At 35.5% G+C, this 16,051-nt stretch overlaps 1 protein-coding gene across 3 annotated transcripts in view; it reads right to left on the bottom strand.

Annotated features, from left to right (window-relative positions):
* Positions 1-16,051, bottom strand: part of DMC1 (DNA meiotic recombinase 1) — a 40,454-nt gene that overhangs the window by 2,783 nt on the left and 21,620 nt on the right. The window contains exons 9-13 of one of the 3 annotated variants that reach the window (XM_036891481.2): positions 12,461-12,552; positions 11,990-12,063; positions 11,745-11,859; positions 11,330-11,390; positions 2,953-3,069 (exon numbers count right to left, since the gene is read on the bottom strand). In XM_036891481.2, the coding sequence (XP_036747376.1) occupies positions 2,953-3,069; positions 11,330-11,390; positions 11,745-11,859; positions 11,990-12,063; positions 12,461-12,552 (459 nt within the window). The other 2 variants (XM_036891487.2, XM_057486362.1) reach the window with 2 other exon arrangements.

Raw genomic sequence — 16,051 nt, 5'->3', positions numbered from 1 at the left:
AGCCTGGGTTCCTTTTTGTACAAGTCACTCTGTGTACCTGACAATTCTTCTTTTTTTATTGAAGTATAATTGACATAAAATATCTTATTAGTTTCAGTTGTACATCATAGTGGTTCAGTATTCTTATACAAAATGATCCCCATAAAGTTTAGTTACCAACTATTAACCATATAAAGTGATTATAATATTATTGACTATATTCTCTATGCTGCACATTACATCCCATGATTTATTTATTTCATAATTGGAAGTTTGTACCTCTTACTCCCCTTCATCTATTTCACCAGACCCCCAAGCTTTTCCCCACTCTGGTAACCAACAGTTTGTTTCCTGTATCTATGAGTCTGTTTCTGTTTTTTTGTGTGTGTGTCCATTTGTTTTGCTTATCAGATTCCTCATATAAGTGAAATCATAGGGTATTTGTCTTTCTCTTTCTGACTTACTTCACTTAGCATAATACCATCTAGGTCCATCCATGTTGTCTCACATGGTAAGATTTCATCCCTTTTTATGCCTAATATTCCACTGTATATACCTCTACCTATATATCTATATCTATCTACATATAGATAGATAGATCTTCATCATCCATTCATCTACTGATGGACACTTAGGTTTCCGTATCTTGGCTATTGTAAATAATGCTGCAATGAACATAATGGCGCATGCACCTCTTTGAACTGCTGTTTTTGTTTTCTTTAGTTTAAATACCCAGAAGTGGAATTTCCAGATCATATGATAGTTCTATTTTTAATTTTTTGAGGAATCTCCATACTGTTTTCCATATTGGCTGCACTAATTTACATTCCCACTAACAGTGTATAAGAGCTCCCTTTTCTCCACGTCTTCACCAACACTGTTGTTTTTTGCCTTATTGATAAGAGCCAATCTAGAATAATTAATATTGTCAAAATGGCCAACCTGCCTAAAGCAATCTACAGATTCAATGCAATTCCTATCAAAATACCAACAGCATTCTTCAACAAACTAGAGAAAATTGTTCTAAAATTCATATGGAACCACAAAAGACCCCAAATAGCCAAAGCAATCCTGCGAAGGAAGAATAAAGCTGGGGGGATTATGCTCCCCAACTTCAAGCTCTACTACAAAGCCACAGTAATTAAGACAATTTGGTACTGGCACAAGAACAGACCCATAGACAAATGGAATAAAGAGCCCTGATATAAACCCAACCATATATCATCAATTAATATATGATAAAGGAGCCATGGACATACAATGGGGAAATGACAGCCTCTTCAACAGCTGGTGTTGGCAAAACTGGACAGCTACATGCAAGAGAATGAAACTGGAGTATTGTTTAACCCCATACACAAAATTAACTTGAAATGAATCAAAGACCTGAATGTAAGTCATGAAACCATAAAACTCTTAGAAGACAACATAGGCAAAAATTTCCTGAATATAAGCATGCGCAACTTCTTCCTGAACGCATCTCCTTGAGCAAGAGAAACAAAAACAAAAATGAACTCTGGGACTACATCAAACTAAAAAGTTTCTGTATAGCAAAGGACACCATCAACAGAACAAAAAGGTATCCTACAGTATGGGAGAATGTATTTGTAAATGACATATCCAACAAGGGGTTCACATCCAAAATATATAAAGAACTCACACGCCTCAACACCCAAAAAGCAAATAACCCGATCAAAAAATGGGCAGAGGATATGAAGAGACAGTTCTCCAAAGAAGAAATTCAGATGGCCAACAGACACACGAAAAGATGCTCCACATCACTAATCATCAGGGAAATGCAAATTAAAACCACAGTGAGATATCACCTCACACCAGTAAGGATGGCCAGCATCGAAAAGACTAAGAACAACAAATGCTGGTGAGGATGCAGAGAAAGGGGAACCCTCCTACACTGCTGGTGGGAATGTAAGCTAGTTCAGCCATTGTGGAAAGCAATATGGAGGTTCCTCAAAAAACTAAAAATAGAAATACCATTTGACCCAGGAATTCCACTCCTAGGAACTTACCCAAAGAATACAACTTCTCAGATTCAAAAAGACATATGTACCCCTATGTTTATCACATTACTATTTACAATAGCCAAGAAATGGAAGCAACCTAAGTGTCCATCAGTAGATGAATGGATAAAGAAGATGTGGTACATCTACATAATGGAGTATTATTCAGCCATAAGAAGAAAACAAATCCTACCATTTGCAACAACATGGATGGAGCTAAAGGGTATTATGCTCAGTGAAATAAGCCAGGTGGAGAAAGACAAGTGCCAAATGATTTCACTCATCTGTGGAACATAAGAACAAAGCAAAAACTGAAGGAACAAAACAGCAGCAGACTCACAGAACCCAAGAATGTACTAACAATTCCCAAAGGGAAAGGGACTTGGGGGGGGCATTACGATTAGCACACATAATGGGGGGGTGGCACATGGAGGAGGCAGTATAGCACAGAGAAGACAAGTAGTGATTCTATAGCATCTTACTACACTGATGGACAGTGACTGTAATGGGGTATGTGGTGGGGACTTGATAATGGGGGAATCTAGTAACTGCAATGTTGCTAATGTAATTGTATATTAATGATACCAAAATAAAAGATTAATTAATTAATTTTTTTAAAAAAGAAAGAAAACTGGCAGAAAGAAAGGAGGAGAATATATTCCTATCATACTCTGTACTTTCCCTGCACTTCCCACACTTCAACTGGAATTGATTATTTCAATATCTAATTTCACTGTAAGTTTTGGAAAGTCAGGGACCAAGCCTATTTGTCCAGAGAATCTGTGAATCCCTAGAACCTAGCACATAGTAGGGACATCCCAATGAACTGAATAATTTTTTAGGAGGAAATTCAAACATGTATTGTCTGCCAGTGGCATAATTACAGCCTCTCAGCAGAGGCAAATTCTATTTAACGCCATATGCACAAGGATCTGGTTAAGAATAAGAAAATACTTACCTATCATAAATCTTGGCAATTCTCAGTTCTCCTCTTCCCTTTCGCAAGCTTATTCTTGTTGTTGAAGCATGAGCCAGAATGTGTCCCCCGATGGGTTTTTTTGGGTCTGCCTGAAAACTGAATTAATAAAACACCTTTTCACGTTCCAGCATATGGCTATAAACAGTAATATCTGTAATTGCATTGCAAGGAGGATGGCAGGGGATGAGGTAGGTGTGTGTTGTGAGCAAGCAGAGCTTGCTTATTAACTATGGAATGGGGTAAAGTTTGGAGCTACTATGTACCCCATTGCCATCTAGTTCAGGATTCTGAGATTCCTATAAGTAGTTCCTGTTTTGTTTGATTTTTTTCAACAAGAGAAAACACAAATAAAACATCATTCACTGTCTTAGGAGAACTCTTGGGGTTAAGCAGTTATTCTTCTTTGCAAAATACAATGATTAAATTTATTCATTTACTCATTTATCCGTAATATTTATTAGTGGTCTACTATGTACGAAGCACTATTCTACCCTAGTTAGTAAGAAATACCCAACCCTCCCTCATAATGCCATGACTTAAATGAGAGCAGATTGAGAACCTCCTTCTTGTTCATTAACTGTTTGTTGGAAGCCTTCAATATTGTACTGGTATGAATTTGCAATGAGAAAAATCTCAGACATATGTTTGTCTTTATCACTGTTGCCTGAAGTTTATTGTTCTAAAACAGGATACAGAAAAGATAATCTTACTTATCTTACTATATCTGATCATATGGATTCAAAAAACATTACAATTGCAAGGTAGTTACAAATATTACTGATATATTACAAATACATCTCATCTTGAGAGATATACTCACTAGGGGATTAACACTTACTTTGCAAGAAGTGAAAAAAGTTCTTAATAATCCTAATAGTGAGCCCTTCAAAAAAGCTTTAGTGCTGCTATTATTATTCACATACTATATTCCCCCCTCAATCCTTCTTCTGTTACCTGTCACTAAGCTCCTTAAGGGCAGATGACATTGTACCTAGCTCTGTAGAAACTAGCTACACAGTGGGTGCTCAAAAATATTTTTTGAACTTAACATATGGAAGTTACAAAAATACCAAGGAGAATATTGGACTGTAGAAAGATAGGTGCTTCCACAAAAAGTTCTATCAAGAGGAGACAAGAAAGGATCGTCAGTTAACTAAATGGGCAGAGAGAAGTTTTAACAATTACATTACTGCTTCTCACAGATGGTCTCGCCATACTGCTTAGTAATTCTCGTACATGAGCATGGTTATCTTCACATCCTCTTTTCCAAACCTTCAGTAATCTTAAGCCTCCTTTTCCATTCTTGTCCCCTCATCTTGGATGACATTGCCTGCTGCTTCACAAGGAAACGTGGGCTCTCAGGAAGAAGCTCCCTCAACTTCTACTTCTTTCTGTCTGCCGCCTACATACTCATCTACAGTTGTAGTCATTCTTCTTCCCTCTCAAACTTCCTTTTTTTTCTTATTTCAGCAAGCCCTCTTACACCTCGGTGACTTTGCACATGATTTTTCTCTGAAATGAAAGCCCCTCTGCAACTGTGTTCATTTAGCTCCTACTCACCTGTCAGGTGTCATCCCTTTGTGGAAACCTACCCTGATCCCCTCAAACAGTGGAGACCTTGTCCTCTCCGTGCTCTCATACCCCTGTCTATATTCCTCTATTAAAGCACACTGCATTGTAATTTTTAATTCATGGGCCTCACTCCCCTAGTATATTCTAAATCTTTGTTTATCTTTGTAACTCCACAGCCTGGAAAAGTGCCTATGATATGGAAGGCACTCAATAAATATTGTTGAATGAATACAGAGGACAAGACAACTTGGGTCTCCCTGGTCTAGATCCTTTTGGACAGGTTTGCAACGTATCTTTAAAGAAGCTATAATTCAAGGAACTTTTGAAGGATGCTCTGACAGAAAGGCAAATGTAAAAGGAGATGGGTTTCCCCTAACTGAAGTAATCCTCCCCCACCCCCTTAAAGATAACCTAAAGAAGAGCAGGAAGCTGGAGCTTCTTGATATATAGCCATATTTTTTTCTTAGCAAATTATTGTTTGCTGTTACCAATGTGGTGCCCGATGCACAAAAGAAAATAGATACGACTGCTTGTCACTGATTGTTTTAGGTGAAGAGCCTGAAGGCTAAGAATATCATCTCCAAAGAGAGATAATTTTGAATTAACTAAATGGGGAAGTAAATAGAATTTTCAAAAGTACTAAGAAAACATATAGGAAAGATATTATGGAGAGAAAATAGTCCTCAAAAATGACTCATAAACTAAGAGGTTGTAGTTAATCAAAAGAGACTGCTGCATAGCATAACAGCCTTAGCTCTGGGAGAATACCAACCCAGTTCAAATTTTACTTGCTCCACCAAGGTGTTCAGGATTCTGTATAGAATCTTGTACAGAATTTATGGCACTTAATCTTTCTTGTAGGCCACTAATACTTTGATAATTTAATAAAACATATAGACCCTCCCTTAGAAAAATTCACATATGTACATATTTAGAAATTTTCATACAAGTTTAGGAGATTCATAGTTTCTGCCCCCTGTGGTGTAGATGGGTATAAATAATAACCAAGATTTACCGAATCCTTCCTATATGGCAAACACTTTCTTAAACTCATCTAATTATTTCCCTTTGCTTGGATTCCTTACCTAGTAAATAATTTTGGATTAAAATTTGGATTCCTATAATGGTCTGCATACAGGGAAAGAAAGCACTGATCACAAGAATCTCAAATTTAGTTACATTTTTCATTATCAGTAAACGAGCCCTCTAATCTTTCACTGAGTCTCATGTGCTTGATTAAAGTGACTTTGCTCCCAAGAAATGGATTGGCTCTCAGGCTGAACAAATCAAATCTCTCTCTGTAAGGCTGAGTGCCCTGAACTCTGGTAAATTCAGAAGGGTAATGGATACATCCTTGCAAAGCCTCTCAAATGAAAGCATACAACCTTTCCCCATGCATATGTGCTATGTGGTATATGAGCATTGGAGTTAGACCTGGGTTCAAATTTTGGCTTAGCCAGCCAGCCAAGTGACCTCAGGAAAATTGTTAAACTATTCTGTGTCGGTTTCTTCATTTTAAATGGGGGATAATAACAATACCTAATTGGTAGGACAGTTGTGAGAATAAAATGAAATAGGTAAACATTAGCTCAGTGACTATAATTGTCTGCTTTCCCTATCCTGACTCAAGGACCTTAGGCTAGCAACTTACCTTTATGAATCTCAGTTCCTTTAATGGTAAAATGGGAACAGAAAGACCTTATCTCTTAGGGCTGTTATGAAGATTCAAGATATATTTAATTTAACTTGTTGGGAGCCTACTATGTGCCAGGAACTGTGTCAGGTCATTTATACACATAGGCTCTACCCTTATAGTAATCATGACACATAAGAGTTACTTAATAAATATAACTATTATTTAACTAAACTATTGAGTTAAAACAGTCAATTTCTGTCACATGCAGACCAAGAAACTTTTCTTAAAAGTTTCTTTGAACTTCCTGAGTATTCTAGCAGTTATAACCAAGTCTTGAGGTAAAATACAAGAAGGTGTAATAGCATTCCACATTCTTTTAGAGGGCTTTAATTTACTTCTATTTCTGACCAAGTAAAAACAGCTTCAGAAAACCACCCACATCCTCCTTTAACCTTCTCTTATTTCCCCTTCTTTTATATTTTCTTCTCCTTTCTTTCCTCCCTTTCTCAAGGGATGAGAGTACATGAGGAGGAGAAAGAGATGGGGGTGGATACTAGAGATAAAGAGGGGCCAAGGAAGATTGTTGTATTTATTCCCCACTGGTTGAACAAGATACAGCATATTATACTGTTGAGGGTAAGACCCAGAACAGTCTGACCTCCCAACTTCAAATTAAGATGCTGGGGTCATTACGTACAGGATTATGGTGATGGTAGGGCAGGTGATAACTTTTCTGGGAGTGGGATGGGGAGTATAGCACAGTGAGGCTTAAAAGAGCATCAATTCTAAAGTCAGAAAACTGGGTTAAAATCCTAGCTCTCATTTTTGAGTTGTGTGATTGAGCAAGTACTCTGAGACTGTTTCCTCCTTTACAAATAAGGAATAATAATAGTATTTACCTTAAATACCGGTTGGAGTGGGGACCTTGAGGGGCCTGGGCAAGGGCAAGTTTGAGGGACAATTGGTTTTCCTAGTACTTTTGACTTGCTAAGGGATAAAATCAAAGAATGGAATTTTTGAGAAAGGGTTTGTTGAGGAGAGAACACGCCCAAGAATGAGGAGGATGCTTTGAGATTAGGGGACAATAAGGAGAGGAGAGTACTGCCAAAGGAGAAGAGTTTGGGGGAAAGAGAAGAGATGGTTTTTAAAAAGGGGTATGTTTAAAAAATTTTGCTAAGTAATCCTCCTCTCCTGTTTCCTCCCAAAATATGCAGAAAAATCTACACTTCTAAAACATTTTGAAAATGGAATTCTGTTTTTTGGGGGGTAGCAGGGATGGGGAGGGATGAAGAAATATACTGATGTTGGCTTCATGGAAAGAATAGGGAGGTCCAAGGAGGCTGAGTTATGTAGGGATGATATAAGATGATGTATGAAGGTGTCTGGCACTTAGTAAGCAATCCGTAAATGTAACTCCTCTTAATTTTGAGGGAGAGGAAAATGAAATCCAAAAGTTTAAATGACTTGCACTAGTGACCTTGGTTTAATGTTTTTTCTCTCACTGTATTGCCTCTTACTGGATGCTAATGATTTCAATCAGTAGGTGACATCTGTAAAGAATAAACTGACTACACATTTGTAAGACTGCAAATGTTCTAAAATGACATTTTGTTTTAGCAAAACAAATACATAACAAAGTAGGTGGCAACATCATGGTCTTACTGTTGCTCATCTTACTATTTGCCCTAGTGAGGAGCTTTACAGGCTGATACTTTGACCTTTTATCTCCAGGCCTTCATCAGCTGGATCATTCTAGTTATAAAATCTGTATCTGTAAGCCTGGTCTAGGAGTTACTCTCTGCTGCATCATGCAACAGCTCCTCGCCACTATAATTTTGTTCCTTTTTAATACGATGTGCCATCAAGTATAATGCATGGGATATAAGCCTCAATTACTGTCAGTGTACTTGGGGACTCACACCAATTATAGTGATATTTCTCTGACAGGTCCCAGGCGAGTTGCAGCTTGGATTTCCTCCACACTGAGAAACAATGATATTTTCTTTATGGGAGGTTTTCTAATAGCACTTGAAATCCTTTAGTTTAAAACTGTCCTGGTTTTTTTCATTTAGTTGTGGCAATTTATGTGCTTTATATGAAGACATGCATTTAATTTGTATTATTATAATTTAATATAGTTTAGAATATACTAATTATAGTGAACCTTGTTTCCTTACAACTCGGCTAGGTGGAGATGTTTCAAAGCTGATTCACCCAGCAAAAATACTAGCCTTTGTTACCTTCTCTCTTTACTTGGTTCACTTCATTATAAATCTCCTCCCCTCTCTGACTCTTTTAGTTATTTCTTTTCTGTCACCTCTCTATTTCTCTTTCATTTTTTTTGGAGTCAATTCAAAATGGTTTTACTTTTTGAAACTTTCTACAAATGTAAGAAAAAAGAACCCCTATCTGACCTAATTTCCACAGATTTCCTTTGCCTTCTAACTCTAGATCGACAGTTTGGGCCTCGGTAATGTTCCCTCCCCACACCTGAAGAAAGAACATTGCTCTTTAACTTGTACTGTTTTATTTGAATGCAACCCACTTCCTCCCTCTGAGCCCATGAGTCATTTTCTCTTTTTAAAGCAAGCCTTAAAATTCCTCCATTTCTCTTCAGTTTAAAATTATTCTCTTCGTAAAGTACTTCATGTCCTGTGTATGAAAGATGCCCTATAAAACCAAGCCTTAATTGCTTAAGGACTACAGGCAATGCATGACCTACCAAGACTTTAAGATTTTGAGTTAAATAGACATCATGTATTTTATTTTTTGTTAAGACAAGGCACATATTCACTTTTGTTCACTAGTGAATTCCCAGAATCTTGATACACAAATTTTCAATAAACATTTATTGAATGAGTAAATGATTAATTTCCCCCACCTCAATCTTTTTAACTTGTTTAATACCATTCATGTAGTTGATATTTTTCACATTGGAATATCCTATAGTTAAGTAGAAAATACTCATAAAAGGGTACTGAAAAATGAGAGATACATCAAACTGCAGAAGATGCAGCAAAATACTTTGAGGGTTAGTTTAGAAAATGCCTAAAAAGAGATATATTCATTTCAGTCAATTTACAGAACTTACACTAGCATATCTCGTATCTTCTAATATATATGTCAATAACTCATTTACCCACTACTAAATGATGTATTGGCTCAGTTTTAAAGTAATAAAACTGTGTATTGCACCCCTCAGAGTAATAATTGATTTGAGCAGGAGTCTTCAATAGATGCTAAAATCAATTGGCAAAAGCTTTTTGTAGAACACAATATTTATACAAGTCTCAAAGTATTACCCCACAAATTACTTAATTACAAATAGGAAAAATATCTTTTACTATGGAAAAGCTTTGTGAATACCATCTTAATCACACGATCAAACTTAACATCACTAATAAGGAACAAAGAACCATCGTGTGCATCTTCATATGATGGAGAAGGCCATGATACTGCTTATATAGTTTTCCTGACAAAAGTGTTTAACATTTTAAATAATGAGGAAAAAGAAATCAACTCCAAATTGAGTGCCATTCTGAAAAACAATTAGCCTGTGCTCTTCAAAATGTCATTGTCACGAAAGTCTAACAAAGGTTGAGGATCTGGTCTGATTATAGGAGACTAAAGAAAGATGACAGCTACATGCAATGCAAGATCTTCAGTTGGTCCTGAATTGAAAACAAAATAAAAAATCCCAACAACTACAAAGGACATTATTGAGACAATTGGAGACATTTGAATACAACTGTATATTATATAACACTAGCATGCCAATGTTAAATTTCCTGGCTGATAACTATATTATGGCTATGTGAGAGAATGCTATAGTTCTTAGAAGAAATATGCTGAAGTATTAAGAAATGAAGTGTCATGATGTCTGTAAATAATTCTCAAAGGTTAAGGGGAAAAAACTTCTCAAATGCCTCAACAAAAAATATACATGTATGTATATATGAATATGGTGTGTGTATGTATGGAGAAAGATTTTACACACATGGCACATATATATACACACACACACAAACACGAGAGAGAAAAAATGTGGGAAAATGTTTACAAGTGATAGACCCAGGTGAATTATATATATATATATATATATTAATTGTACTAGTCTTGCAACTTTTCCCTGGTTAGAAATCTTTGTAAATAAAAAGTTGTTGAAAAGACTTTTTTAAAAGCAGTATCATGGATTTAGGGTTATTTTGATTGCTTATTCAGATACACAAATTTTTTTGATGGTGGCAACTAACTTGTCTTCAGGTTTTCTGTTTTCCCTATCCTCCCTGAGCTCTCCTTGCCTTAACGTTCACTGCCATCTTTTAAGCAGAGCCATAAATAGGTATGTCATATGCACAATTACTTCCACAGATTCTGAATATGCCTAGTGTGGACTGAAATTCTGTTTCTTCAAACTTCAAACTATGAGACTGCTCTCATAGGACCTGTTATATCATGCCAGGCGGAGAAAGACAAATACCATATGATTTCACTTATTTGTGGAATATAAAAACAAAGCAAAACAGAACGAACAAAATGGCAGTAAACTCATAGACACTGAGAAGGATAGGGGAGGAGGATAAAAGGGCACAATAATTCACGATCACAGTGTAAGTTGATCATGGGGACTGTTGAACCATTGTGATGTACATCTGAAACCAACATACAATGTATATTAATGATACTTAAAAAAATGAATATAATGTACTATATATATATATATATATATATATATATATATATATATATAAAATGCATATCTTATAGAAAGCCTGGTTTTTGTTTTTTAGGCTAATAGCTTATCAGTGCAACAGACACCATTCATGTATATGGAATATAAGTTTTTATTTCCCTAAGATCTTTTTCTTATTGTCCTCAAATATCCTTTTAGTCCTAGACAAAAGAGGAGGCCAAAGTATCTCTGAAGATGTTAAACTATTGCTTTATTCTTAAAGACCTAAAGAAAAATAGATTCTGGTAACAAATAAGTGATAACTTGTGATTATAAGGTAATATGCCCCATACAATTAAAGTGATTTATGACTTTTGTGTCCACATCAAGACTGATCATTTTGGAATTATTTTCTGTTCTCTAACCCTTTTGATATTAACCTTTGTCAAATCCAAAAGCAGAATATTAGGGCTTACGTCATAGTTGCTCCTGGATCAGCAGTCATTTGATTGGTCACAAAAACAGCCACATTATATTCTGCATCAAGAAATAAAATTAATAAATTAAAAGAATAGCAATATAATTGTAAAAAGTTCATTGTTTAGATTTCAGAATTTAGGAATACTGTGCCATAAAAATTATTTTATAAACACGATTACATTCCCACTTTTTCCATTTATAACATTTATTTAAAGTTATTGTTATTGTCATTTAGGCATCTTATTGTATTAGAATCACTATTTTTGGCTTTAAAAAAACAGCTGTATTCCTATGAAGGTAATTTTATCTTTAAAAAATGTATTGTCTCCTGACATTATTCTGAGCTGTAAAACCTACTCATCAGAAAACAGTCATGCTGTTCTAAAGCGTCATTTATTTTTAAAAATCTACCTTCTGAGATTTTTTGGAGTCTTGATAACATCTGGGCCAATTTTTGCTGCCGTTCAGCCAATTCTCCACGACCACTGAAATCCACTCGAAAAAGTGCCATTATTGAATCAATAATCTGCACAGGATTAATGTAAAAATAAATATGCATTTGGAAATGGAAGAAAGAAGTTAATTTGAATTGGAATCAATAGAAGAAAAATAATATGCTAAGTAGCTCTGTAAGAGCAATATTTAAAAGCTTGTACCAATAGCTTGAAAATGCCAGCTTCTTCATGGAACTTTGCAGCTACATAATCAAGTAGCTCCATCTGATGTTCACCTGGTGGGAAACGCAGAAATGAGAAAATGTTAAGCTAGAAGCTAGAATCATGCATGTATGTTCTTGGGAGTCAGGCAAAAGAGAGTCCTTGAAGGATTTTCTTAATTATTTATGACTTTGTTAAATATGAGTTTGTATTTTGCCTTAGCATACATGCCAAATGCTACATTATTCAAAAAAGAATGTTACTCTCCATTTCAAAGACAAAAAATAAATAATTTGAGGGCATTTTAATATCTAAGGACTTATGAGCCAGATGATAAAATTTGTGAAATAAATTTGGAGAAAAGTAAAATAAATAGAAAAAGAACTGTGCCAAAATGCAATATCATGAAATAATAAATGAGTATTGCCAACCTTAAAATAGCCCAAACCTCCAACTGCATGGGGCTCTTACTAGTATATGCACGTGCATAAAGTACATTGTCCAGTACTGCATCGTGGTCTACATTGAAGCGATCAGCAATGTCCCGAAGGCGATCAGGGCGGCTGGAGTGTGTCAAGATTAAGGATCCAATAAATCAATTCCAAAAAGTTTAGACAACAACTACAAAAAATAGTACCTTAAATAAGCAAACTGATAGGCTAAACAATATGGCTGCAAAGGTATTCTGGAGGATGCTAATAATTCAAATCTCTACCAGATTTTATTTTTCATAAGTGCTTCAATTATAAATAACTTAGTGATAACAGTGATAGAAATTATGAGGCAATAATTAATTAAATTATCTAATCTTTACAATTACCTTGGAAGCTAGTTGTTACAGCCTAATAACACTTTACAAATGAGGTCACTGACAAACAGATTTGGCAAATGACTCAGGATTATGCAGCAAATTAGTTACAAATCAGTTATTAGAAAAACTAGAAAACTAAGATTTGTGAATCTCTTTTGTTCTCAGTTCTATAAAAATATATCTATTCTAGGAAGATTATATCACTGAATTATAATTCAAGTCACTTCAAAGTGAATTAATTCACTCTCTTCACACTCCTCCCTTGTTCAATATGAAATAGTTTAATATAGCATTAATCATGTGTTGCCAACAAATGACAAATCTGACTACATGAACCAAAGGGTCAAAAAAGTAACTCCAAGGATCAGAAGGGAATTCTCAAAGTACAGTTTTTGGTTTACTTAGGGTTTAAAATCCACCTTCTAAGGAGTTGTGTTAGCTTTCTGAAATTAGCAAATTCACTAAAAGTAAAATTCAGTGTACCTGTGTTGGTATTCTAGAAGGTGCTAATAATCACTGTATCTATTTAAACTATGAAGGAGTAATAAACATTTCTTTAGGTCTTTGGTGATCCCAACACTATGTCTACAGCATTCTCTAAAGTGAAGAGAGGTAAAATAAAATGCACGTCTGTGGTCTCATTTCACTTTTTTTTTACAGTGTTTGTATAATACAGACCATACTGTAACTAACTGTAAAGCAAGGATCATTTATCATCTTATTTATGTCACTTGCAACTAGTTCATTAAATGTCGAATTGAATTGTCTTTTGGATTTTCCAGTCATCTACATCCTAATGAACTATAAATTTTTTCTTCAGAGCTTCAGTGACAGCCACTAAAACCTTCAATTGCTGCTGAGTATACCCAGTAGATGTTTTTGGTGGACAAGTCAAAGAAGACAAGAAACTGGAAGAGGCAGTACAAACATTTTGCACTATGTCAGTTTTTTCACTACATTACTATATGGCCAGAAGTGTAAAAGTTGGGCTTATGCTGAAGGGAAGTTCAAATCAATCTACAAATGTTTTTTTAACTGATTACCACACTAACCAATCACCAATGCAAAGCATTCTGGGAGATACAAGGAATCACAAGACAATCCATCCTATAGTAAGTGTAAAGCAATTAAGTAGGCAAAACATAAAAGTATCAAAAGAAAAATATTAATAAAGAGTTGTAAAAATGTAAGAGACACTGAAAGAATGAGAATTTCCACTGAGGCCCTTGGATGTCCTTGTTCCCCTCAGCTGTTCACTTGGCACCTAACTGTTCCTCTCTACCATTTTTGATAAAATCCAAATTACCCAAACAGTGACTGCTAATCCGCAAATACCATTCCTCCCTAAGAGCCATTCTTAATAAACCATTTCTGAAAGTACGTGAACTCCAGCTGAGTCCCTCTTGCTATATAGCCCATTACAACATTCCACCCTCTTTTCCCAAGTTCAAAGTCTCTGAAAGATGAGTCTTCTCATGCCCAGTATTTCCAAATAGTCTTCTGAAAAGAGTTCTCTGGTTGTTTTTCTTCTGCTGGAGTATTTTAGATAGTAAATTCTATAATAGATCATTAAGGACAAGGTTTTCTAAGTTGGGTAATTAGAAAAGATTAGAAAAGTCACGCCTTCAAAAGACAGCCTTAAAGTTTGCATGATTCAGAAAGATTATAGGGATAGAGGAAGCAAATGCTCAACAGGATAGAAATATACCATGCAAATTTCTCTTATGACTGACCAAACTAACATTCAAGAGTGAGAGCAAAACAAAAACATTTTCAGACATGACAGGGCTCAAAGTTTACCACCTGGATTTTCTGAGAGAATAACTTGAGTAAAATAGTGAAACAAAATACAGTGAAACAAAAATACAGAAAAGAATATCTGGCATGCAAGAAACCATAATTAACAAAGAAAAAGAGAATATAGTTAAATCCAAATAATTGCTGACATACAATGTTTTCAAACTTCAATAGCAAAGCATGTTTTAGAGGCAATAAGACTGGACTAGAACAGACTGACCGCTTTGATTCTAATAGTGGCCAGTAGTAAGTAATGAGCTAGGGGAGCCTGGAGGCATCACTGTGAATGGCCTTTCAAACCTGTGCAGATTTTCCCTTTTGTTAAAAAGAATTTCCTCTGAACCTGATCTACTCTATTTCTTCTTCTATCCATTGGTTAATAACACACTGCCTTGATTCTTTACTGTTTATTTGCAACAAGCTTCCATCATCTTACTCTACTGCAAATACTCTCTTGGACTTTTAATTTCAAACCTCAGTTTGCACATTGAGTCAGTCTCTCCCCTCTTTCTCTTTGTGGAACATTGATGACTACCCTTTTCTTCTTGAAATTTTCCTCTTGCTCAGCTTCCACAACTGGATTTCTGCCTACTACTCTGTCTCTATGAGTTCCTCTTTTAGTCTTTCTTCTTAAACTTAGGCACCCCTGAAAATTATGTTCTCAGTTCTCCTTTTTCTCTCTAAGTTCTCTTGCCCCTGTGGCTATTCAGTCTATATTTCTGTTCCTACTCATTACTCAAGTTGAGTCCAACATTTCCAACTGTCTTACAGCTGGTCCTCCTGTACCTCAGATCCAACACCTTAGTATGAAACATCACCTTTTCTCTGAAACATGATCTTCCCAATTCTGTCATTAGCATCATTATGCTCCCAGTATCTAGACAAAAAACCTAAGTGTTTCTCAAACCTCTCTTCCTTTGTCTACCAAATAGAGTCATCAAATCCTATCAATTTCCTCCCTAGTATTTCTTGTCCTTTTTGTTTTATTCCTACCACTTCCAACCCAGATTAAGTTCTCATTACTTGCTTTGAATATTGCAAAAGTGTCTAATTTAACACCCATCATCCAGTTTTAAAGCGCTTAATGTCAAAGACCCATGTCACCTTTCTAGCCTTGCATTCTGAAATACCTTACGCTTCAGTTAAACTGCAATTCTTTTGATACCCAACAGGTTCTGCCCTTTTCCTTCTGTGCTTTTGTTCTCTTCATACCTTTAACTTTATTTTGAACCATGACAGTAATTTTCTTTCTAACTATTAAGTAAAATATTTGGAGAAGAGGATTAAAAACAAACAAAATATAATTTCCTCTTATGTATTCGTTTTGCCAATTTTACCCAAACCCATTTAGAGAAGTAAAACCTTTTAAAAGTGATTTGAGAACTCAACCAGCAACTGTTTTCTCCTTGGCTTTTCTCATTACTGCTGGTTTATGGGATAATTATTAAAATGAT

This window comes from Manis pentadactyla, chromosome 10 (assembly GCF_030020395.1).
Source record: "Manis pentadactyla isolate mManPen7 chromosome 10, mManPen7.hap1, whole genome shotgun sequence".
Lineage (NCBI taxonomy): Eukaryota > Metazoa > Chordata > Mammalia > Pholidota > Manidae > Manis > Manis pentadactyla.
The sequence above is the reverse complement of the archived record's forward strand: the minus strand, read 5'-3'. Positions and strand labels throughout refer to the sequence as shown.